General features: G+C 46.4%; 1 protein-coding gene across 1 annotated transcript in view; it reads left to right on the forward strand.

Annotated features, from left to right (window-relative positions):
* Positions 1-22,674, forward strand: part of LOC140736117 (adhesion G protein-coupled receptor A2-like) — a 73,811-nt gene extending 51,137 nt beyond the window's left edge. Inside the window, exons 13-15 of the mRNA XM_073061911.1 lie at positions 4,090-4,235; positions 8,408-8,497; positions 13,641-22,674. Coding sequence (XP_072918012.1) covers positions 4,090-4,235; positions 8,408-8,497; positions 13,641-14,697 — 1,293 coding nt within the window. The 3' untranslated portion in view covers positions 14,698-22,674. The remainder of the gene's footprint in view (positions 1-4,089; positions 4,236-8,407; positions 8,498-13,640) is intronic.
* The last annotated feature ends 262 nt before the right edge of the window (positions 22,675-22,936 follow it).

Here is a 22,936-nt window from a genome sequence, read left to right on the forward strand (position 1 = left end):
AGATCAGGGCCTCGGCGGGCTGGTGTCAACAAAGAGATTGGAAACCAAGATGTCGAGCACCAAGTCCGTGAATCTCTGAGTCCAGTGGGGAAGTCAAAGGCCCAATGCCTGGAAATCCGAGTCCGCTGGAGGCCACAGGGGTTAGAGGCCTGTGTGTGCGTCTGGGTGGAAGGGAGGAAAGGGGCTTGTTTGGTTGATGTTGCTTCGTCACTGGGATGTTTTATTGTGCTGACAGGGATTGTGAGCATGCTATGTTGGTGTTGGAATGTTTGACAACAGTTACTCTGAATCTGAGTGTCATCTGCCTGTAGAATGTGAGAATTGTGTCGGTACCTTTGCACAGAAACAATAATCCAACATCTGATCGTGAACTTTCAGGATTTTAGAACAATCAGAGTATTGATTTCTCATTAAAGTATGTACACTAATACAACCTTGAGATTCGTCTCCTTACAGGCAGCCAAAAAGCGCAGAAACCCAACAGAGCTCGTTAAAAAGAGACCGTCAAACACCCAATGTGCAGAAATAAATCAAACTGTGTAAACAGCTGAAGTTCAGGAAAGTGAGTCCAGAGCCATGAAGCCCGTCACCACAGTTGCTGATCCCGCTGGCTGCAGGCCGCGGCACCCGTTCAGCACAGAGGCACCTCGGCCTCCTGGAGCAGCAAGCTGAACCAGCTCGTCCCTTGCCACTGGCCCTGACCTTTTCAATCTGGTCTGGAGTGTGAGCGGACTGTGGTTGGGTGTGGGATAGAGCTGGGGTCCGTGACACTATTAGATTTTATACTGGGACTGGTTCAATTCCCACCGTTGTCTGTAAGGGGTTTGTATGTTCTCCCCGTGACTGTGTGGGTTTCTTCCCACTTTCCAAAGGCCTACAGCTGAGGATTAAGGAGTTGTGGGTATGCTGTGTCGGCACTGGAGGCACAGTGACACTTGTGGGCTGCCCAGCACAATGCATACTGACTTGATTTGATGCAAATGACACATTTCACTCCACATGTGACAAATAACGCTAATCTTTCAACTACAGAGGCTGAGCTGCACTGATGTAGGTGATGCCTTTCAGTTAAGAACATAAGAACATAAAAATAGGAGCAGGAGTAGACCATATGTCCGGTTGAGTCTGCTCCACCATTCAATAAGATCATGGCTGATCTGGCCATGGACTCATCTCCACCTACCTGCCTTTTCCCCTTAACCCTTAATTCCCCGACTATGCAAAAATCCGATCAAACTTGTCTTAAATATATTTACTGATGTAGCCTCCACTGCTTCATTGGGCAGAGAATTCCACAGATTCACCACTCTCTGGGAAAAGCAGTTCCTCCTCATCTCTGTCCTAAATCTATTCTCCCAAATCTTGAGGCTATGGCCCCTAGTTCTAGTCTCATCTGTCAATGGAAGCAACTTTTTTTGTCTCTATCTTATCTATCCCTTTCATAATTTTATATATTTGTATACGATCTCCTCTCATTCTTCTGAATTCCAGCAAGTACAGTCCCAGGCAACTCGATCTCTCCTCATAGTCTAACCCCCCTCATCTCTGGAATCAACCTGGTGAACCTCCTCTGCACCGCCTCCAAAGCCAGTATATCCTTCCTCAAGTAAGGAGACCAGAACTGCACACAGTACTTCAGGTGTGGCCTCACCAGTACCCTGTACAGTTGCAGCATAACTTCCATGCTTTTAAATTCAATCCCTCTAGCAATGAAGGCCAGCATCCCATTTGCCTTCTTGATAGCCTTCTGCACCTGCAAACCAACCTTTTGTGATTCATGCACAAGCAGTCCCTCTGCACAGCAGCATGCTGCAATTTTTTACTATTTAAATAATAATCAAATTAAGGTCTCATTTACTCAGTCAAGTGGGCATTAAGAGTTTTCATTGTCCTCTTCTCCTTGTCCTGGCCAGTTTTTCCCTTAGCCAATATAACGGACACAGGTGACCTGGTCGTCTTCGCTGTGGGGCTTGCCACACAACGGTTGGCATGAACTCTGAACTGATTCTGTGATCTACAGACTCACTTCCAAGGACTCTTTACAACTCATGTTCTCAGTATCACTGATTGCCAGTCTTTGTTTGTGTGTAGTTTTTCACAAATTCAATTGTTTTTAACAAAGGACATCGAACACCACAGCACAGTACTGGTCCTTTGGCCCAGAATCTTGTGCTGACTTTTTCTGTTCTTTTATTGTTTCGTGGCTGTCTGGAGAACACAAATTTCAGAGTTGTCTATGGATACATGCTTTGATAATGAATAAACCTTTGAAGCTACTGTTCTGGGAAAGGTACTAACCCTTCCCTCCCACATAGCCCTCTGTTTTTCTATCATCTGTAAGTCTAAAATCCATAATATACAGGAGCAGAATTAGGGCATTTGGCCCATCGAGTCTACTCTGCCATTTCATCATGGCTGATCTACCGTAATTTTCTCTCAGCCCCAATCTCTGCCCTTCTCCCAGTATCCCTTCATTCCCTGATGACCAATCAAGAATCTATCAACCTCTGCCTTAAATATACATAAAGACTTGGCTCCCACAGCTGCCTGTGGCAAAGAATTCACCAGATTCACCACTCTCTGGTTAAAGAAATTTCTCCCCATCTCTGTTCTCAAAGGACACTCCTCTCTCCCATCATAGGAAACATCTTCTCTACATCCACTCTATAAAGGCCTTTCATCGTTCAATAGGTATCATTGAGGTCACCCCTTATTCTTCTGAGTTCCAGTGAACACAGGCCCAGAGCCACCAAACACTCTTCATATGACAAGCCATTCAATCCTGAAATCATTTTCATGAACCTCCTTTGAACCCTCTCCAGTTTCAGCACATCCTTTCTGAGATAAGGGGCCCAAACCTGCTCACAATACTCCAAGTGAAGCTTCACCAGGGCTTTATTAAATCTCAACATTACATCCTTGCTTTTATATTCTAGTCCTCTTGAAATGAATGCTAACATTGCATTTGCCTTCCTCACCGCAGGCTCAACCTGCAAGTTAACCTTTTGGGAATCCTGCACAAGGACTCCCAAGTCCCTCTGCACCTCAGTTTTTTTGTATTTTCTCTCCATTTTTAGGCAGTAATCAACCCTTTTATTTTTGCTACCAAAGTATATGACCATACCCTTCCTAACACTATTCCATCTGCCATTTCTTTGCCCATTCTTCTAATCTGTCTAAGTCCTTCCGTATTCTCTCTACTTCCTTAGAACTACCTGCCCCTCCACCTATCTTCATATCATCTGCAAACTTTGCAACAAAGCCATCAATTCCATCACCCAAATCATTGACGTATAACGTAAAATGAATTCGTTCCAAAATAGACCCCTGTGCCAACTGGAAAGGGTTCCCTTTATTCCCACTCTTTGCCTCCTGCCAATCTACTACTGCTTTATCCATGCTAGAATCTTTCCTGTAATACCATGGGCTACATGCTTATTTAATAGCTTCTTAAATGTCCCTAATGTACCTGCCTGTATCATCACCCTGGCGGTGTGCTGCACACACCCACCACTCTGTGTAAAAGCCAACCTCTGACATCCCTCCCTATACTTCCATCTAATCACCTTAAACTTATGCCGCCTGGTATTAGCCTATTTTAGTATTTCCTTCTTGTTTCCTGTAAATGCCTGCAAAAAAAGAATCTCAAGGTAGTATATAAGTTCATAAGACCTTAAAACATAGGAGCAGAATGAGGCCATTTGACCCATCGAGTCTGCTCCACCATTCCATCATGTTTGATGCATTTCCTTCTTAACCCCATTCTCCCGTCTTCTTCCCATAACCTTTAATGCCCTGACTAATCAAGAATTTATTAACTGTGGCAACGAATTCCACAGACTCACAAGGGAATTCCTCCTCATCTCCATTCTAAATATACATCCTTCTGTTCTGAGGCTGTGCACTCTGATCCCAGACTCTCCCACTGTAGGGAACATCCTCTCCATGTGCACTCTATCTAGGCCTTTCAACATTTGATAGTCTTCAACGTATGTTGTGTACATTGGTAATAAATTTACATTGAACATTTGCTGTGAAGGGCTGGGGAAAAGAATGCTGGTTTTATCTGTGACTCCCATCTTTTCCCAGGTAGGGATTCTCCTGCATTACTCATCCCTCTCAACTCTGCTCTGGATTGGAGTTTCAGCAAGAGTCATTTACAAAGAAGCAACACAGAATTTGCAACGACAACACGAACTCGAGCTTCCAGCCCCCGCACAGCGGCCAATGCTCAGGTACGGAGGAGCTGTTGAAAAAATCAGAGATCTTACACTTTTTGCCCATGGGTCCAGTCCATCCCATGATTCGTCTTTACCCCATAACCCTCCTTTACCCCATAACCCACCTTTACCCCATAACCCTCCTTTACCCCATAACCCATCTTTACCCCATAGAAGAAGAAGAAAGCCCTTAACTCTGAGCGGAGTCATGGGGACGCTGTCGTGTTTTTAGCAGGTTTTGTTTTTACGAGGCCGAGTTGCTAGCTCGATGCTCAGCCCAGCACGGATGGAAAGTGTGCAAGGGAGCCGGCTGGATTCGAACTTAGGAGCCTTCGCTCCGAGGTCCAGCACCGATGCCACTACACTACCAGCCAGCTACCCTCATAACCCACTTTTATACCCCATAACCCACCTTTACCCCATAACCCTCCTTTGCCCCATAATCCACGATTACTTCCCCCATAGGATGGCATGGTAGTACGGCGATTAGTGTAATGCCGTACAGCGTCAGCAATCGAAAAATCAGCTTTCACTTTCCGCCTGTGCATTTAAGGAATTTGAACATTACCCCCTGACTGCATGGGTTTCCTCCCACATTCCAAAGACCTCCCGGTTAGGGTTAGTGGGCTGCAGGCTTGCTGTGTTGGCACTGGGAGTGTGACAGCACCTGCAGCACGTTGTCAGCCTGTGGCAGTGTTGATGCAGAGAACACATCTCACGTACATGTGATAACTAAAGCTGATTTCTGTACTCTCCTTGGGCATCTTTCAAATGTGTTTCCACTTCCCTTGAAGCCGTGAATTCCCAGATGTTGACAACTTGGACAGGGTAGAACAGGGTGAAAGTTATTGGAACTTTGCAATTTGCTTTCCAATTCATAAGTGAACCCATAGTTTTAGTCTGGGAGTGGAGGGTTGAGTTATCAGAAAAAGGCTGGGACTATTTTCCTTGGAGTGAATGAGGTTGACGGGTGACATGGAGATTTATAAAATCATGAGGAGTGGCATAGAGATTTATAAAATCATGACTGCTGAAGATAAATTGGATGGTAAATCTTTTTTCCGGGATGAGGAAAAATTTATTTATCTAGAGGGTGGTTGATCTGTGGAATTTATTGCCACCGATAGTTGTGGAGTCCAATTGTGATTTGGGTGTATTTCAGGCCGAGGTTGATAGATTCTTGATTAATCAGGGCGTCAGAAGTGACGAGAAGGCAGGAGAATGGGGCCGAGAGGGTTGGTGAATCGGCCTTGATTGAATGGCAGAGTAGACTCTGGGCAGAATGGCGTAGTTCTGCACCTAGGTCTTGTGTCTGGAACAAGGTTTAGGGTGAGGGGAAATCCAGGAGAAATGTTTCAGTGATGTTTGGACAAGTTCATTGAGGTAATGCATTGTGGGTAGACCAGGATTACAATGGCTCAAGAAGCCAGCTCACTGCCTCCTCCTTTAAAACAAAAAGAAGTGACTCAGCCTGCAAAGCCCTCATCCTTTAAGTGAATATACACTGTATATGAAAAATACAAATGGGAAGGATTCAGAGAATATGAGCCAGATGCAGGCAAACGGGACTATCTTGGGAATGCATGGATATGTCAAAATCAAAATCAGATTTAATATCACCAGCATATATCGTGAAATTTGTTGTCTTCACGACTTATGCTGATGATATTAAACCTAAAGGCTGGTTTCCATACTGGAACTCTGCAAGTCTGATCCGTTACACCTTCGGAATGTTGTCGCCAGCCAAGATGTTCTCAGGAACTGTGGCAACGGACAGCTCAAAATGAAGCTTTGGCTCACTGTGTTCTCAAATCTTTCAAGTTTGACAAATGATCTGTTGGATGTAGTACCATGTGTTCATGACACATTTTAGGCTTTGATGAGATATTTCAACTTGGTCCAATTTATTGGAACATTTTGTTTGAGTTAAGTTTGAGAAAATTCCTGGTATTCTGTGCTGTCTTCTAATCTTTGAATTCAAATCTAAATCTGATTGAACTGACAGGTTTTGTCAAATTTATCATTATTTCCCCAACAAAAAAATTATGCAGAAACCCCCCAGAAATCACTCCTATTTCTTTCGTTTTACTCAAAAATGGATTGTTTATTTAAGGTGGATTTTGTCGTGTATTTTGCTCTGAAGAAATAACAATTGTGATTGGGTTAAATCTCGACCTCTGACAAAGTCTTAAATTCAAATGGTCCCAAGATCTGTCCTTTGTTGTCTGCAGATAAGATTTTAATTTTTTTTAAACTAGATCTATCTCTTGTTACACTTCATAATAGTTAGGGAGGACGCCTGTTATTTTTGAATCAAAAGAGTGTGCTTAAAGATCCAGGGGATTAATTTGTCACTTCAGAAAGATTTCTGTTGACTTTAACATTTAAAATCTCATTTGTATTTTTCTCTTCAAAGTTCATTTATTATCAAAGTATGTCCGCTCTATACAACCTTGAGATTCATCTCCTTCTAGTCAGCCACAAAACCCAACAGAACACATTTTTAAAAAGACCATCATATACCTGATGTGCAGAGACAAAAAAAAAACCAAATCACGCAAACAATAAAAGGAAGCAAATTGCATCAGAACTGAAGTACACAAAAGTGAATCCACAACCAGCTGCAGGTGATTCAGGAGGCATTAGTTGCAGTTTGTGCACAGAAGAGTAAACCTCACAGAGCAGCAAGCTGACCTGGCCCATCCCTCGCCTCCGGCCCCGGAACCCTCACCTCTTCAATGTGACCCAATGCTCAAATCGTCCAAACTCTGGGTCTTTTCTTGCTGTCAGTCCTGGGTCCTGCCACTTTGATACGATCTTGGGCCTGGGCCCTGCTATCTTGATTTGGCCCATACCTGACATTTCCACTTTGGTCCAGTGCTCAAATCAATCAAACCTTGGGTCTTTCCTTGCTGTCAGTCCTGGGTCCTGCCACTTTGATACGATCTTGGGCCTGGGCCCTGCTATCTTGATTTGGCCCATACCTGACATTTCCACTTTGGTCCAGTGCTCAAATCAATCAAACCTTGGGTCTTTCCTTGCTCTCGGGTCTGGGCTCAGCATCAACTCTGCCTCGGCTTAGTTCTGCCACATCGAATCACCAAAGGTTGATTAAAAAGAACAAAATCCCTCAAATCCCAGATATCATAGTTCCTCAATTCCTCAGATCCCTGAATTATTCAATCGTTGAAATTACTAAGTGTTCTTATTTTTAATAATTATCTTGCGACTGGAGTAAGATAACTTCGGGTCCTCAGAACACCGTCCAAATTTTTCCAGATTCGTATCTTGTTAACTGAAATACAATGATTAAAAAGAGAGAAAAGACGAGTATCTCGTTAGCTGAGATACAGAGAGAAAGGACGTGAGTTCACTAACAAAACTCAGTAACTTCCTCTCTCCAGGTGCCTTTAGTTTAATTCAATTAGCTGAATAAGGTTGTCACCCATCCATATTAATTTAAGATGCATAAAACAAAAGTAATTTCTAGCTCAGTAAGTTTTGCACAAAGCTTATTTAGTTTTGGACCAACACGAAGGCATTGTTCAAAATTAATTATAAACACCAGAACCTGCAGATGCTGGAAACAGGCTGAGACCCTTCGAGCAGTTGACATTTTAAAAACATTAGCTTTGCTTGTCACATGTACATGGAAACATGTTGTTTGCAGCAATGTCCAACACCGTCCAAGGATGTGCAGGGGCAGCTCGCAAATGTCACTATGCTTCCAGCGCCAACAGTTCCGGTAATTTTTCTGCTCGCTCTTCCATCATCTGCCATTCCCCACTCCAGCTCGCCTTTTACCTCTCCTCTTCTCCTTACCTGCCTGTCACCTCTGGTGCCCTTTCTCCCATGGCCCAGTCTCCTCTCCTATCAGATTCTTTCTTCTCTAGCCCTTTGCCTTTTCCACCTATCACCTCCCAGCTTCTTACTTCATTCCCCCCCCCCCCCCGACCCACCAGTCTTCACCTATCACCTTCTATCTTTATTCCTTCCACTCCCCCCACCTTTTCTATTCTGGTGTGTTTCCCCTTCCTTTCCAGTGCTGATGGAGGGTCTTGGCCTGAAACGTTGACTGCTTGTTAATTTCCACAGATGCTACCTCCAGCATTTTGTGTGTGTTACAGCTCAAGGTGTCTGAGGCTCACCGCAGATCTTGAATGTCTTCTCTCTGTCTCTCTGCGCAGGTTCTATCTCATCGCAGGAGGCATTCCTCTGATTATATGTGGGATCACAGCAGCCGTCAATCTTCACAACTACAGCAACATCAGTCCATAGTGAGTACAGTATCCTGTGTCCTCTAATTGACCAGAACAACGCCTGATCTTCACGGGTTAGTTAGTGTGACAAGACTGCTCAAACCATAGAATCATTGAGCACAGAAACGGAAATTGGTTTGTTATTGTCACAGATACGAAGATAGAGTGAAAGGTTTGCCTTGCATACTGTTCATACAGATCAATTCATTTCATAGTGCGTTGAGATCATACATGGTAAATCAATTATAATGCAGAGTAAATGGTAGTGCAGTGGTTAGCATAACAGTTTACAGTAACACTGACCCAGGATCAATTCCTGCCACTGCCTCTAAGGACTTTGTACGTTTGTACAGCCCAAAACTGCTCACAATACTCCAAGTGCAGTCTGATCAATGCCTTATAAAACATCAGCGTTACATCCTTGCTTTTATACTCTAGTCCTCTTGAAATGAATATAAGCATTGCATTTTCCTTCCTTACTGCCAACTCACCCTGCAAGCTAACCTTTAGAGAATCCTGAGAAGGACTCCCAAGTCCCTTTGCACCTCTGATTTTGAATTTCCTCTCCATCTATATGATTAGTCTACACCTTTATTCCTTCCTCCAAAGTGCATGACCATACAGTTCCCTGCACTATATTCCATCTGCCACTTCTCCCCATCTGTCTTAAATCCTACTGCAGACCATGAATACTCAACACCTCCTGCCCCTCTGCCTATCTTCATATCATCCACAAACCTGGTTACATAGCCATCGATTCTGTCATCTGAATAAATATGATGTGAAAAGAAGCAGCCCCAGTACCGACCCCTGTGAACACCACTTGTCTTCAGCAGAAAACCAGGAAAGGCTGCCTTTATTCCCGCTCCTTCCTCCTGTCAGTCAGCCAATCTTCATGCTAGTATCTTCCTGTAATACCATGGGCTCTCATCTTGTTAAGCAACCTCATATGTGGCATGTTGTCAGAGGCCTTCTGAAAATCCAGGTAAACATCCACCGATTCTCCTTTGTCTATCCTGTTTGATATTTCCTCAAAGAATTCCAATGATTTGTCAGGAAAGATTTACCCTTAAGGAAACCATGCTGACTACGGCCTATTTTATCATGCACTTCCACATACCCTGAAATCTCGTTCTTAATAATGGGCTCCAACATCTTCCCAGTCACTGATTATATAGAAGCAGGCCATTTGGCCCACTATGTCTACACTAACCTGAGGATACCTGTCTGTTTAACCCCACCTCCCAGCACTTAGTCCACAGCCTTCTATACCTTGAGATTCAGTGTTCATTTTGCCAAATACTGTTACCAACTCTGCTTCCCCTGCTCTCTCCAGGAGTGCGTTGCAGGTACTCCCAACTCTCTAGGTGTGAAAGGTATCCCGAGCCTCAGATCCCCTGTAAAGAAGGGCAAAGGTCTGGCACAGTAGTGTAGCAGTTAGCGTAACGCTATTACAGAATCAGTGGTCTGGTTTCAGTTCCTGCCGCTGTGTGTAAGGACGTTGCACGTTCTCCCATGACTGTGTGTGTTTCCTCCGGATGCTCCGGTTTCCAACGATGTACGTCTGGGTTAGTAGGTTAATTGGGTAGAAGGGCCTGTGTCTATAAACAAAAACTAAAATCTCCCACCCTTTACTCTACATCTGTATCCTCCAGATGTATTCACCTCTGACAAGGAGGAAAGATTCCTTATAATATTATATACCTCAGTCAGACCCCTGTCCACTCCAGGGGCAACAGACCCAGCCTTCCCAGTCTCTCCTCATAACTGAACTGCTTCATCCCAGGTAATATCCTGATGTATCTCCTCTGGACCTTCTCCAGTACAATCCCATCCTTCTTGTGTGTGACCAAAACTGCACACGGTACCTCAGCCGAACCTCCCTGTTCTTGTACTTAAAGCCCAGAATAATGGAAGTCAGCATCCAGCATTATCAGAGACCCCCGGATATCCTGGATATTCTCCCTTCTCCCATCTGGTAGAAAATACAAAAACCAGGAAGCACATACCATCAGGCTCAAGGACAGCTTCTGTCCGACTGCTATCAGACTCTTGAACAGACTTCTTGTTCGCTAAGATGGCGCATTGCCTCAACAATCTACCTCGTTATGATGTTGCATTTTGTTGTTTACTTGCACTGCACTCTTTCAATAGCTTTTACACTTTATTCTGCATTGTTATTGCTATACCTTATTCTAGTTCAATGCAGTCTGTAATGACTTGATCTGCATGAACAATATTCAAGTCAGAATTTTCACTGTCTCTATGTGACCACATCAAACCAATCCCAATGGAGAAGGTGGGGTGGTTATGTCCGGGCAAGATGGAGGGAAGATTTCCCAGAGGACTTCAGTGCTGTGAGGAGATGAGGGGTGGTTGTTCCCAATGCCAGGCAGACAGGCAAGATTTTTGTGCAGTTTTGTCACCCTGTTATAGGAAAAGCATTGGAGAGTGAGCAGAAGCGATTTACAAAGATGCTGACTCGATTGGAGGACTTAAGTTATAGGGAGAGGTGGGACATGCTGGATCTTTACTCCTTGAAGCACGGGAGCATGAGGGGTAACCTCACAGAAGTTATGAAGGGTATGGACCAGGTGAATGGTCAAAATCTTTTCCCCAGGGTTGGGCAGTCCAAAAGGGGATGGATATAAGATAAGAGAAGAGAGGAGAGATTTAGAAGAGGCCTGGGAGTTAACTTTTTTACACAGAGGGTAGTGAGTACCCGGAATGAGCTGCTGGAGGAGTGGTTGGGGCGAGCGGGGGTTACGATTGCACTGTTTAAGAGCTGTTTGGATAGGTACGTGGAGCCAAAGGGCTTGGAGGGTTATGGGCCAAGGATGCAGTCTGTGGTCAGTTAGGCCAGTCTGTGGTCAGTTAGGCCAGTCTGTGGTCAGTTGGGCCAGTCTGTGGTCAGTTGGGCCAGTCTGTGGTCAGTTGGGCCAGTCTGTGGTCAGTTAGGCCAGTCTGTGGTCAGTTGGGCCAGTCTGTGGTCAGTTAGGCCTCTGTGGTCAGTTGGGCCAGTCTGTGGTCAGTTAGGCCAGTCTGTGGTCAGTTGGGCCAGTCTGTGGTCAGTTGGGCCAGTCTGTGGTCAGTTGGGCCTCTGTGGTCAGTTGGGCCAGTCTGTGGTCAGTTAGGCCAGTCTGTGGTCAGTTAGGCCAGTCTGTGGTCAGTTGGCCCAGTCTGTGGTCAGTTAGGCCAGTCTGTGGTCAGTTGGGCCAGTCTGTGGTCAGTTAGGTATCTGTGGTCAGTTGGGCCAGTCTGTGGTCAGTTAGGTATCTGTGGTCAGTTGGCCCAGTCTGTGGTCAGTTAGGTATCTGTGGTCAGTTGGCCCAGTCTGTGGTCAGTTAGGCCAGTCTGTGGTCAGTTGGGCCAGTCTGTGGTCAGTTGGGCCAGTCTGTGGTCAGTTAGGCCAGTCTGTGGTCAGTTAGGCCAGTCTGTGGTCAGTTGGGCCAGTCTGTGGTCAGTTAGATATCTGTGGTCAGTTGGGCCAGTCTGTGGTCAGTTGGGCCAGTCTGTGGTCAGTTAGGTATCTGTGGTCAGTTGGGCCAGTCTGTGGTCAGTTAGGTATCTGTGGTCAGTTGGCCCAGTCTGTGGTCAGTTAGGCCAGTCTGTAGTCAGTTGGGCCAGTCTGTGGTCAGTTAGGCCAGTCTGTGGTCAGTTGGGCCAGTCTGTGGTCAGTTAGGCCAGTCTGTGGTCAGTTGGGCCAGTCTGTGGTCAGTTAGGTATCTGTGGTCAGTTGGCCCAGTCTGTGGTCAGTTGGGCCAGTCTGTAGTCAGTTAGGCCTCTGTGCTCAGTTGGGCCAGTCTGTGGTCAGTTAGGTATCTGTGGTCAGTTGGGCCAGTCTGTGGTCAGTTAGGCCAGTCTGTGGTCAGTTAGGCCAGTCTGTGGTCAGTTGGGCCAGTCTGTGGTCAGTTAGGTATCTGTGGTCAGTTGGGCCAGTCTGTGGTCAGTTAGGTATCTGTGGTCAGTTGGGCCAGTCTGTAGTCAGTTAGGCCTCTGTGCTCAGTTGGGCCAGTCTGTGGTCAGTTAGGTATCTGTGGTCAGTTGGGCCAGTCTGTGGTCAGTTAGGCCAGTCTGTGGTCAGTTAGGCCAGTCTGTGGTCAGTTAGGCCAGTCTGTGGTCAGTTGGCCCAGTCTGTGGTCAGTTAGGCCAGTCTGTGGTCAGTTGGGCCAGTCTGTGGTCAGTTAGATATCTGTGGTCAGTTGGGCCAGTCTGTGGTCAGTTAGGTATCTGTGGTCAGTTGGGCCAGTCTGTGGTCAGTTAGGTATCTGTGGTCAGTTGGCCCAGTCTGTGGTCAGTTAGGCCAGTCTGTAGTCAGTTGGGCCAGTCTGTGGTCAGTTAGGCCAGTCTGTGGTCAGTTGGGCCAGTCTGTGGTCAGTTAGGCCAGTCTGTGGTCAGTTGGGCCAGTCTGTGGTCAGTTAGGTATCTGTGGTCAGTTGGGCCAGTCTGTAGTCAGTTAGGCCTCTGTGCTCAGTTGGGCCAGTCTGTGGTCAGTTAGGTATCTGTGGTCAGTTGGGCCAGTCTGTGGTCAGTTAGGCCAGTCTGTGGTCAGTTAGGCCAGTCTGTGGTCAGTTGGGCCAGTCTGTGGTCAGTTGGGCCTCTGTGGTCAGTTTTGGTGCTCTGTTGCTCTGTCTCCATGAGCCGTTGCCTGAAGGGTTGATGGTCGCAGACTCGGCAGGAGCTTTCAGTACTGAGTTGGATAGGTATGCAGAATGGAGAAATATGCAGGAAAGTGAGTCTAATTGGAGAGCTCTTTCAGACATTGACATGGTGACCTTTGGTGTGTGATTCTGTGGCTGCAGCCAAGGGTCAGACTGTTGCTGGTGGGCTGATGAGATGAGCCAAGATGTGGGGTAACATGAACAAAATGCTGAAGGAACTCACTATCCATGGAGGGGAATAAACAGTTGCTGTTGGGGCCGAGACTGATGAAAATTCTCTGCCCAAAATGTCAACCATTTAGAGACCTCCTGACCTGCTGAGCTCCTCCAACATCTTTTGTGTATTACTCAAGGTTTCCAGTGCCTGCAGAATCTCTAGTGTTTGAGATGCAGGGAGGACATCCCAAGTAAAGGACATCAGATAAACATTGCATTAGGTCCTGTGCAGAACAAGCCTCTGATCTGTCGTCTTCTCTTCTCTCCCATCCCTCCCCAAACAGCTGTTGGTTGGCCTGGAAGCCCAGCCTGGGGGCTTTCTATGTCCCGGCCGGATTCACCGTGCTTGTCAGTTGGATCTACTTCCTGGGTGCCGGCCTGCACCTTGGGTGCCAGCGGCGGAACAAGGGCGAAGCTCCGGGATCACCGGAGCAGCCGGCATTGGGCAGCGGCCGCCTGTCGGACTCGGGGTCAGCTTCTCTTGGCTCTGAGAGTCCCTCGCTGGCCACCAAGAATGTCTACTCCCTGGAAACACAGCTCTGGGCACTGCTCTCCACCCAGCTGCTCTTTGTAGGCCTGTGGAGCTTTGGGGCCCTGGCAGTGGCAGGCCCTTCGCTGGCCATGCTGTTCAGCTACCTGTATGGCGTGGGGGCCGTCGCCCTGGGCCTCCTCGTCCTCATCCACCACTGCCTGAAGCGTTGCGACGTTTGCGGGCCCTGGCTGCCATGCGCCAAGGAGCCGGATAAACAGGAAGCCAGCCCGGCCGCTGCCTCTCCGGCCATACCCGAGCTGAAGATCCCACCGGCCACTGGTGACCCCTTTTCAGCCAGTGGCCCCTGCAAGCTGACCAACATCCAGGTGGCTCTGAGCCAGGGGGAGCGGGCCACCATACAGAGCTCGTCGCCCTGCGGTGATAGCGAGCCCGAGGTGGCGCCGTGCCGCCGCGGACACCGGACCAGGACAAGGCCGCCGCAGGACGGCAAGCAGGCACGGCAGAAGGTACTGAGAGCCACCGCCTCGGACGCAGCCTCCAGCGAGAACGGCAGTGTGCGCCTCAGCAATGGCAGAGCAGCACCAGAGGCCAGCGGCAGCCCGTCCGAGGGCAGCGATAGCAGCAGCCAGGTGGCGGGCCTCGGCCTCGGGCTGCAGGCCTGCCTCGGCCCGGAAAACCGGAGGCCAGCCAGTGCTTTTGAGCGGGAGGTCAAGCGGAGGTCGTACCCACTGAACGCGACCAATCAGAACGGTGCTCTCCAGGGCAGCCGCTGTGATGTCACGCCGTTCGGCACCGAGGCTGGTGCCGGCATTAACACGGGCCTGTGGAAGAGCGAGACCACGGTATAGAGTGGGTGGTCAGAACGCTGGTCAGTTGCTGGCCCTGCACTCCATGTGCATCCAGACAGGTTGGGCTCAAATCCGGCTGGCTGTCCAACTCCACTCCCCCTCCCAAAAACAAACCATGGGTGAGGGGCCTGCCAGGGTCTGGGGCCTAACAAGAAATGTACCTGGCAACTCCATCCTTTGCATTCACTTTATATTGTCTATATGTTACGATATATATAAACTCGCTGTAAAATTAAACACTTCTAACGTCAAACAGATGTTTGGGAACCCAACCTGACCCTGAACTGACCTCTGGAGGAACTCAGCAGGAAGGGCCACAACTCTGGAGGGAAAATTACAGTCGGGATCCTTCATCAGGAAGCCTGAAACGGCGACTGTATATTCATTTCCATAGATGCCGCCTGACCTGCTGAGTTCCTCCAACATTTTGTGTGTGTTGCTCTGGATTTCTAGAATCTCTCGTGCCTAGCTCTTATTGGCCAAAGTGGTGTAACCAGAGCCCAGCTGAGGGGTGCGAGCAGTGTCTTCCCACCGCTGATCTCAGAGGCCGCGGCTGTGATGAATGGACTGTTTTTCCCTTGGGAGGGCAAGCTTTGAGATCTCATATACAAAAAAAACAGGAGGCCAGAGTTTAAATGAAGGGGAGGAGTTTGAAAGGTGATTAAAAAGGAGAGGTTTTTTTTACACACGGAGTTTGGTTGATATCTGGAATGATCTGCCAGAAGAGGTGATGAAATGAGATACGGTCACATTCAGACGTAGGAGGCGGGTGGGCAAACGAGTCAGGATGAATGTGGTGGACTGAAAGGCTGGTTTCGATGTTGTACGGCAATGAGTGCAGATAGGAGGATAGGCAGTGAGCGGTAAGCTTTTCACCTGCTGTGGGAGTGCTCACTGCCTTGCCACACATTTCCCCCACCCAGGGAAACATCATTAGTTGTCCCGTCAACCCATTACATTTCCATTCACAGTTGGAGTACCCCGTACTGCTCAACAGGACTCGTTTGACTCGTTTCCCAACATTCCTTGTCATTCTTAATGCCCACATTTGCTTGACGTTTGGACTTGCGATTTCAAGCAAGGACAATATGGGTTGTTTTTATGGAAATCTAAAAGTAAGGTCTTTTGCAGGGGTCAACAGCAGAGGATTTCCAGAATCTTCGATCTTCTCAATAGTAATGGGACCCCGGGTGAGCGTGGATGAATAAGATTACTTGCAAAGTTTTCTGTTTACCTGGGGAGATGTAGTGATGGAGGAAGCTCATGTAGAGCTCCACACTGGCACAGCTGAGCGATCATATTCTGTTACTTCCATTGGTTAGGGTAAACCATGGATTTTGCGTCCAACCCGTCTATTGTGATACACAAACCAGGGCAGTAGGTATGAAGAGCAAGCTTTGCCTACATAGCAGGGACCCCTCTCCACACATCTGATCAATCCAAAGGAATGGCAGAGACAGATACAATTTGGCACCATCAGGAGATGCCAGTTAACATCAACTTCAATGTAGGACTGCCTTAGGGACTCCAGCTCCGGATTTTTCTTCAGGGTTTATTCCCAAAGCCTTCCCCGTGAGTGGGTATAGCCTCAAGGCAGCGAAGGTTTGAGGTCAGAGTTTTCCTTCTCCTATATGAGTCGCCAACCATGCTGATAAACCCCATCAGTCCAGAGCAACTGGTTTTAAGGAACCTTTGCCCCTTCTGTCAGTAGAAACGGTTCTGCCAAGCTTAGTAGCTAAGTCACACGTGAAGGCCGGGAGCTGGATTTGGTTGCCAGAGGATATTTGAGTTGCACGCCATTGGGAGCATTTAATAGGAAGTGGGAGCTTATCCCCATGAGCCTCAATACCTCCCCCCTCCCCCCACTAGCAACCTTAACGAGCTTATTCTTTAACCAAGTTTAATGTAACAGTCTCAGTTCCTGGCGCCTGACAATTGCTCCCAGTAATCATTGCCTCCAAACAGTTGAGAGCGTGTTAGCAGTGGGGTAGTCCTTCACCTTTTGAAGCACTTTAGACCACTTTATAATCCTTTGTTACTCAGGTCTGTGTAATGTTGGCATACCTCACTCAGTCACTGATAGCTGTCTGTCCTGCTCAATCCTTACTAGGAATTGTAGAAATTCCTGCTTGGGATTTGGTGGCATTCCTAACTGTGTTTCCCACCTAAATATCCTGGACAGAGGGGGAGTATGGCCCTTCAAGAGCTTGCATTTAATGTCTGACACCATAGTTGCTGTGTTAGAGGTCAAGGGTGAAAGGTGAAGGGGAACAACTTCATTCAGAGGGTGGTGTGAGTGTGGAACAAGCTGCAGAGGAAGTGGTGGATGTGGGTTTGATTTCAACATTTGGATAGGTACATGGACTTGAGGGGTGTGGAGGGCTCTGCTCCAAGTGTGGATCAGTGTGACTAAGCAGAATAACAGTTTGGCATGGACTAGATGGACCGAAAGGCCTGTTTTTGTACTGTAGAACTCTAGAACTATCATGGCTGTACTCCATTGCCAAAGCTTGGTTCTGTGAATTAGTATGCAAGTGCAGCTTCTTCACGTACAACACAAGTATCTGGGAATTATTTATGCTGTTGTTTCTCTGTGCCTCCTACTTGAATGCGGTTGAATAACAATTAAATAGTCTAATCCAGGAATTAAACTATCAGTTCAGACAACATCACGGTTTCTTCAGTGGAGCCTTTGGGGGGGAAGCTGCAGAATGGGAACGGTTGCACTGTCACCACAGCCTGAGTAAGTGTTTTATTCCCCGTCCCCATGGGGGTGGGGTGGGGGGAATAGTACTAAAGATCTTTCCTGCTTCCTCTCCCCATGGCACATCAGTTTCCATCATACCCAACCTTATCGGTTTTTACTCGACCCAAACCAAATGTGTCAATGGCCAAACAGTCCAGTCCTGAGGGCTATTGACTAATGTCAAATCATTCTCTATCCAGTAACTGACCAGAGGTCTAGAGACTTACTGAGCAACAGCCAATCATTGTCCATTATCCAGTCAATGACCTAGAGTCCTGTTAACAACATCCCTCTGTGGACCAGCAGCCAGTCACTAACATGAGATTCTGCAGATGCTGGAAATCCAGAGCTAAACACACACAATCCTGGAGGAACTCAGTGGGCCAGGCAGCATCTGTCTGCTTCTTCCTCTTAAGCCCCCATCACCCCTACCAACAGCAGCTCGCCAGAGTCCTCTGTCCTGGGCCAGTCTTTCAAGTTGTCCCAGGTATAGATCCTTCCTCTCCAGGATGAGGTCTTTGGAGATCTGTAGCTCTGGATTTTTACAGGATGGGGTTGCTAGCCCCATGCCCGACCCTCCTCTGTTCACAATCAGGCTTGGCACCGTCCATGGCGGAGTTAAGCACGTATTAATGGAGAGGAGGAAATAGTTGACAGTTTGGCCAGGTGAAGGATCTCAGCTCGAAGTGTCGACCATTTGTTCCTCTCCATAGATGCTGCCTGACCTGCTGAGTTCCTCTAATAGCCAATTGTCGTCCAGGACTCACAACCAGTGTTGTAACCTTAGTAGCCAGCCCTTTTTTCATGAATAGATGAGAAATGTTTCAAGAAAAGGTAATAAGGCTGTTTCTAGTTCTGATACTGTCTTTTACTTTATGAACTATTTTTATTTCCAGGGTTATCCATTATCCAAATAAGAAGGGTGCCCCTCTCTCTGTATTGTGCGGGAGTGTGAGTATGCATGTGTGTTGAGTGTGCGTGTGAGTGAGTGTGTGTGTGTGTGTGTGCGCGCACACATGCGCTTGAAGCTCTTCTAGCAACATACAAAGTGCTTCTACCTAATGGAGATCAGGAGGGAGCTACCTATGCACTTCACCAGTGACCAAGTGGTTTGCTGCACTAATCCAGAGCTTTCATAATCGCTAGTAATTAGTGTGTATCCTGTGAGAGCTTTGCACAATCTGCATGTCCTCTTTATCTGTGTCCAATTTGCCTTAAAAAGAAAGATTATTCTTATACAAGTGCCAAAGAGATATATAAAACTTATGGAAACATAGATTAAAAATAGAATGTGTGTATGATTTTAAATGATTATAAAGCAATTTTCTTTTGAAAACTGTCTATAATGTACTGTTTAATGCCGTGTTGAAAGCCAATAATCTTGGTGCTCTTTGGTTTCTATTTTGGTTTAACTGGTACCAAAGATTGTGGTATCAAAGCAGCAAGTATTAATGAGGCTGCCATCGTTGGGTTCCTGATTCCTCACCCTTCAACTTCCCTTCCCATCAGCTCAATGTACATTAAACAGCAACTGAGGCCAGGAGGGTGAGTGAGTGTGGCTAGGTACTGTACATGCCTGTCAGGAGCAAACTACTCAACGTTAGCTTATGGATTCTTGGGGTGTGAAAGTTGAGAGTTAGGGAGAAGGAACAATTGAAGCATCACAGAGGGAAAAAAGTTTGTTTTAGACGAGGAACAACTTTTTCTTCTTCAGCTCATCGCCCCTACTGGAGCATCAGCCACCGACAGCAGCTCACCAGTGTCCTGGGCCAGTCTTTCAAGTTGTTCCCAGGTGTAGCCCATCTTCCTCTCGGGGATGAGATCCTTGGAGCTTCTGTTGGCATGAGTTTTTACGGGATGGGGTTGCTAGCCCCATGCCCAACCCTCCACTGTTCACAATCAGGCTTGGCACTGTCCATGAGTGTATTTTTCCTTACACTATATTTGCTTGTTATTTATAACGTGTTTTGGAGGGGTAAGAAGGAGGTTTGGTTGAGCCTAAGGATTAGTTGGGTAATAAAAAATCTGCCCATTCTCCCAATGGACTCAGGAGTGAGGCTGAGCCAGGCAGAAGGGCTTTTCTACCCTGTAACGTAGGTTTCAGTTGCTGGAGGGGTGGGGCTCCTGAGGCACTCCTCTGTCTCCCAAATGTTCCTCATACTTACTGCTTGAAATACATGAAGCAAGAGTCTACACCGAGCTTTGGTTGGGGAAAATTAATGGCATATGATTTCAAATCTTGCTGGAAGGAGGATGAGCTGCCGATACAGCTGCTGTGATCAGACGTGAAATCTCTCTTTCCCTGAGATTGCAATCGCAGAATGACAAACAGGAATTAAAGCCATTCTTTAGTTTAGTGGTGTGACTGTAAGATACTGGGATTTTAATGCCCAGCTTTGCTCTGATATGCTTCATTTAATTCCATTGTGTGTTTTACCAAGCACTGATCAGTATTGTTCTTTATCCAAAGAGAATTTTGAGAAGTCAAATGTTTCTATACTGAACAACCGATCTGGGCATTGTTGATGCTGATATATTATGCAATAATCTATGTTATAGACCATGTATTTGTGATTGTATTTATGTTGTGTATTTGCACATATCATGTCACATCAGCCAGAGTTTTCATTGCTCCTGTCACATTGATGATAGATGTCTGTCAGTCTTATCTAGAGTGCCTAGACAGTCCTCATGGAAAAAATACAATGGTTCACTACCCTGTGGGTGGGAAAATAAACCTTCCTAACTCTGTCCAGAATGACTGATCTCTTACTTGGACTCCTGTCCTAGAATCCCCAGGCAGAGGAAACATCTGCCCTATCCATAACGATGGTTTAGCTCTTGATAGGACCATCTGTCATTTCTTCTAAACTCAAGGCCTGGTCTGTTTTAACCTTTCAGCTGCAGTGTTAATTCTGCCGGTCTTCTGCACTCCTGATTCAGCTGTCGATTTCTTCTGGACCAGAGCTAAATTGATAATCCTGACCTGTAAAATCCTTCAAGCTCTCTGAATATTATCAGCCCATATTTATTGATAAGACAGAAACAGGCCAACTATAAGAATCCTTTCTCCTTCCGTAAACTATACCAAGGCACCCAGAGCAGCTAACATTGAGGTGTATGCATTTGGAAATGCTTTTGTCCTAAATGAAGCTAAAATCAGACCTGCCTTTCCCCTTCATGAACTGTGCTGATCTGACATCCAGGACTTTTGTCTCCATTCAGAATCAGACTCACGTTTAATATCACCAGCACATGGTGTGAAGTTTCTTGCCTCGTATTTATTGCTACCCATTGAGTTGGTGAGTAGGATGGAAATGGTTCTGTATGTTCATCTCCAACCATAAGCCTGGTTTTTCTCACCCTCCTTCCCCCCCCCCCCCATCTTTAGTTCAGATTCTTTGTCCAAAAAGCAGAAGCCAAGTCTGTTTTGGTACAGTGATGTACTGTATCTCTGGTGGGCTCTTCACAGCAAGGTTCAACAGTCTGGGCCTCTTTCTACTAGAAAGATTCTCTCGGAATTTGAAAGGGATGCATGGGGTAAAGATAGACATTTAGTTTCACAAGAGAGGAGTACAGAGCCAGCGTAAGGTGGTCACAGGTTGGCAGCTCATGTAAGACGGCCATTAATAAATCAGGAATGAAGAGAGTTTGGAGTATGATCCCACGAGGAATGGTTGATGTGAAGAGAGGCACTTCAGAGCAACAGGAAGAGAGCGGTTTACTAATGGGGATGATTCATGTGGAACAAAAGTGCTGTCACTGGCCTTGGACCAAATGGCCTGCTTTGTGCTGTAAACTCAATATAATACTGTGCAATATATTACACTGTAGTGTTCCCAGTGTTAGTCCGTATGTGACTGGGTGGAACTACTGAAGATCTGGTTTATTTATTAAAATACTGTCACTAGTATTGTAGGTGTTGCTATGCAACCAGTGACAGTACTCTGACAGGATTGAGATATGACAGAGTTCACAGCAAATGATATAACATAATGACTGTGAATTATGTTCTAAACCAGTTACAGTGAATCATGGAGATGTTGCTAGTATTGTCAAGTCACAGTGTGACAGAAGGTTGCAGATTTCTGAGGGTAGGTTGTGACATTATAAATTGATTTTCCAAGTGAGCAAGTATTATTGATAAGCTTAGCACTTCTCCCACAATGCAAGATTAGAAGTTTAATTGATAGAATTAGCAATTAAAGAGAACGAAGAGTTAGTAATAAAGATAATCTTAACAAAGAGTTGAATTCCCCTCCCCACCCCCAGGGGGCAAAGAGAGATGATGGTGGAGCTAGGATTGTGGGTCTGTAGAAGGGAAAGGGGAAGTAATGGGTCCCATGGTAGCTTGGCAGTTAGCGCACTGGTATTACAGCTCGGGGTGTTGGAGTGAAGAGTTCAGTTCCAATGTCGTCTATAAGGAGTCTGTACAATCTTCCCGTGTGTGTGTGTGTGTTTCCTCTGGGTTTTCTGGTTTCCTCCCACAGTCCAAAGACGTACTGGTTTGTAGGTTAATTGGTCATTGTAAATTGTCCCATGATTAGACTAGGGTTAAAACAAGGGTCGCTGGGCCAGAGGGCTCTATTCCATGTTGTATCTCAATCAATAACAGTCCAGCAATGCACCAAGTGCTGGGTTTAAAATCAATTTTAAACAAAGGAGATTTGTGTTTCTTTTCTAACAGCCAAAGTCTAGCTGAGTAACAAAGCACGTGGATACATTTGCCTATGAAACAGAGAATTCTGAAGAGTAGCTTGTTGAGGGAGTCCCACTCAGTAAATGCTGATGATTAACTGTGCATACAGGGTGCATCATGGAAGGTCCCCAGTCAATCAATCAGTACGTGCCCAATGTCTGTTCCCACTACCTCCCCTCATCTGTCCATTCTTCCCTGCCTGAGCAATCGTCAGGTAATACCTCGTCAGGTAATACCTCGTCAGGTAATACCTTGCCTGAATTCTAAGCAGGCCAGGCCTCCCAATCCGGGTATCCTGACAGGCCCTTCTATTGACAGGAGATGAGATGACTGAGGAGCCTTTGAAAACTCTCGCTGGTGCCGCTTACTGTTCAGTTGCAGAACCAATCACTCGCTTAAGCTCGCTGACAGTATCTTGGCTGCATGTTTAGAACCAGAGTATTTTTTATGCTTTTGATATTCAGGTGCTTTATAAATTCAAAAGGATCATTTTGTTGTGAAAAGCTATTTTAATAATAAATTATGGCTACCAGCAATGGGTTTTGAGTATTGATTTTTGGAGTGCCCTTACGATGGATACAGGTTACTCAGAAAGATATATTGGTGTTGGCTTATTATTGCTACACACACTGAGATACAGTTGAAAGCCGTACTCAAGAGCATTCAGGTAACAAATGCAGAGAGCCGATCGTCTTGGAAAGGCTGCAGAGTTGTCATGATCCGAGGTGATCAATCATTGGACCAGAGTGATCTTCCAGGACTCAAAGTTCAAAAGTACAAAATACATTTATTAT

Source organism: Hemitrygon akajei, chromosome 1 (genome assembly GCF_048418815.1).
Source record: "Hemitrygon akajei chromosome 1, sHemAka1.3, whole genome shotgun sequence".
Lineage (NCBI taxonomy): Eukaryota > Metazoa > Chordata > Chondrichthyes > Myliobatiformes > Dasyatidae > Hemitrygon > Hemitrygon akajei.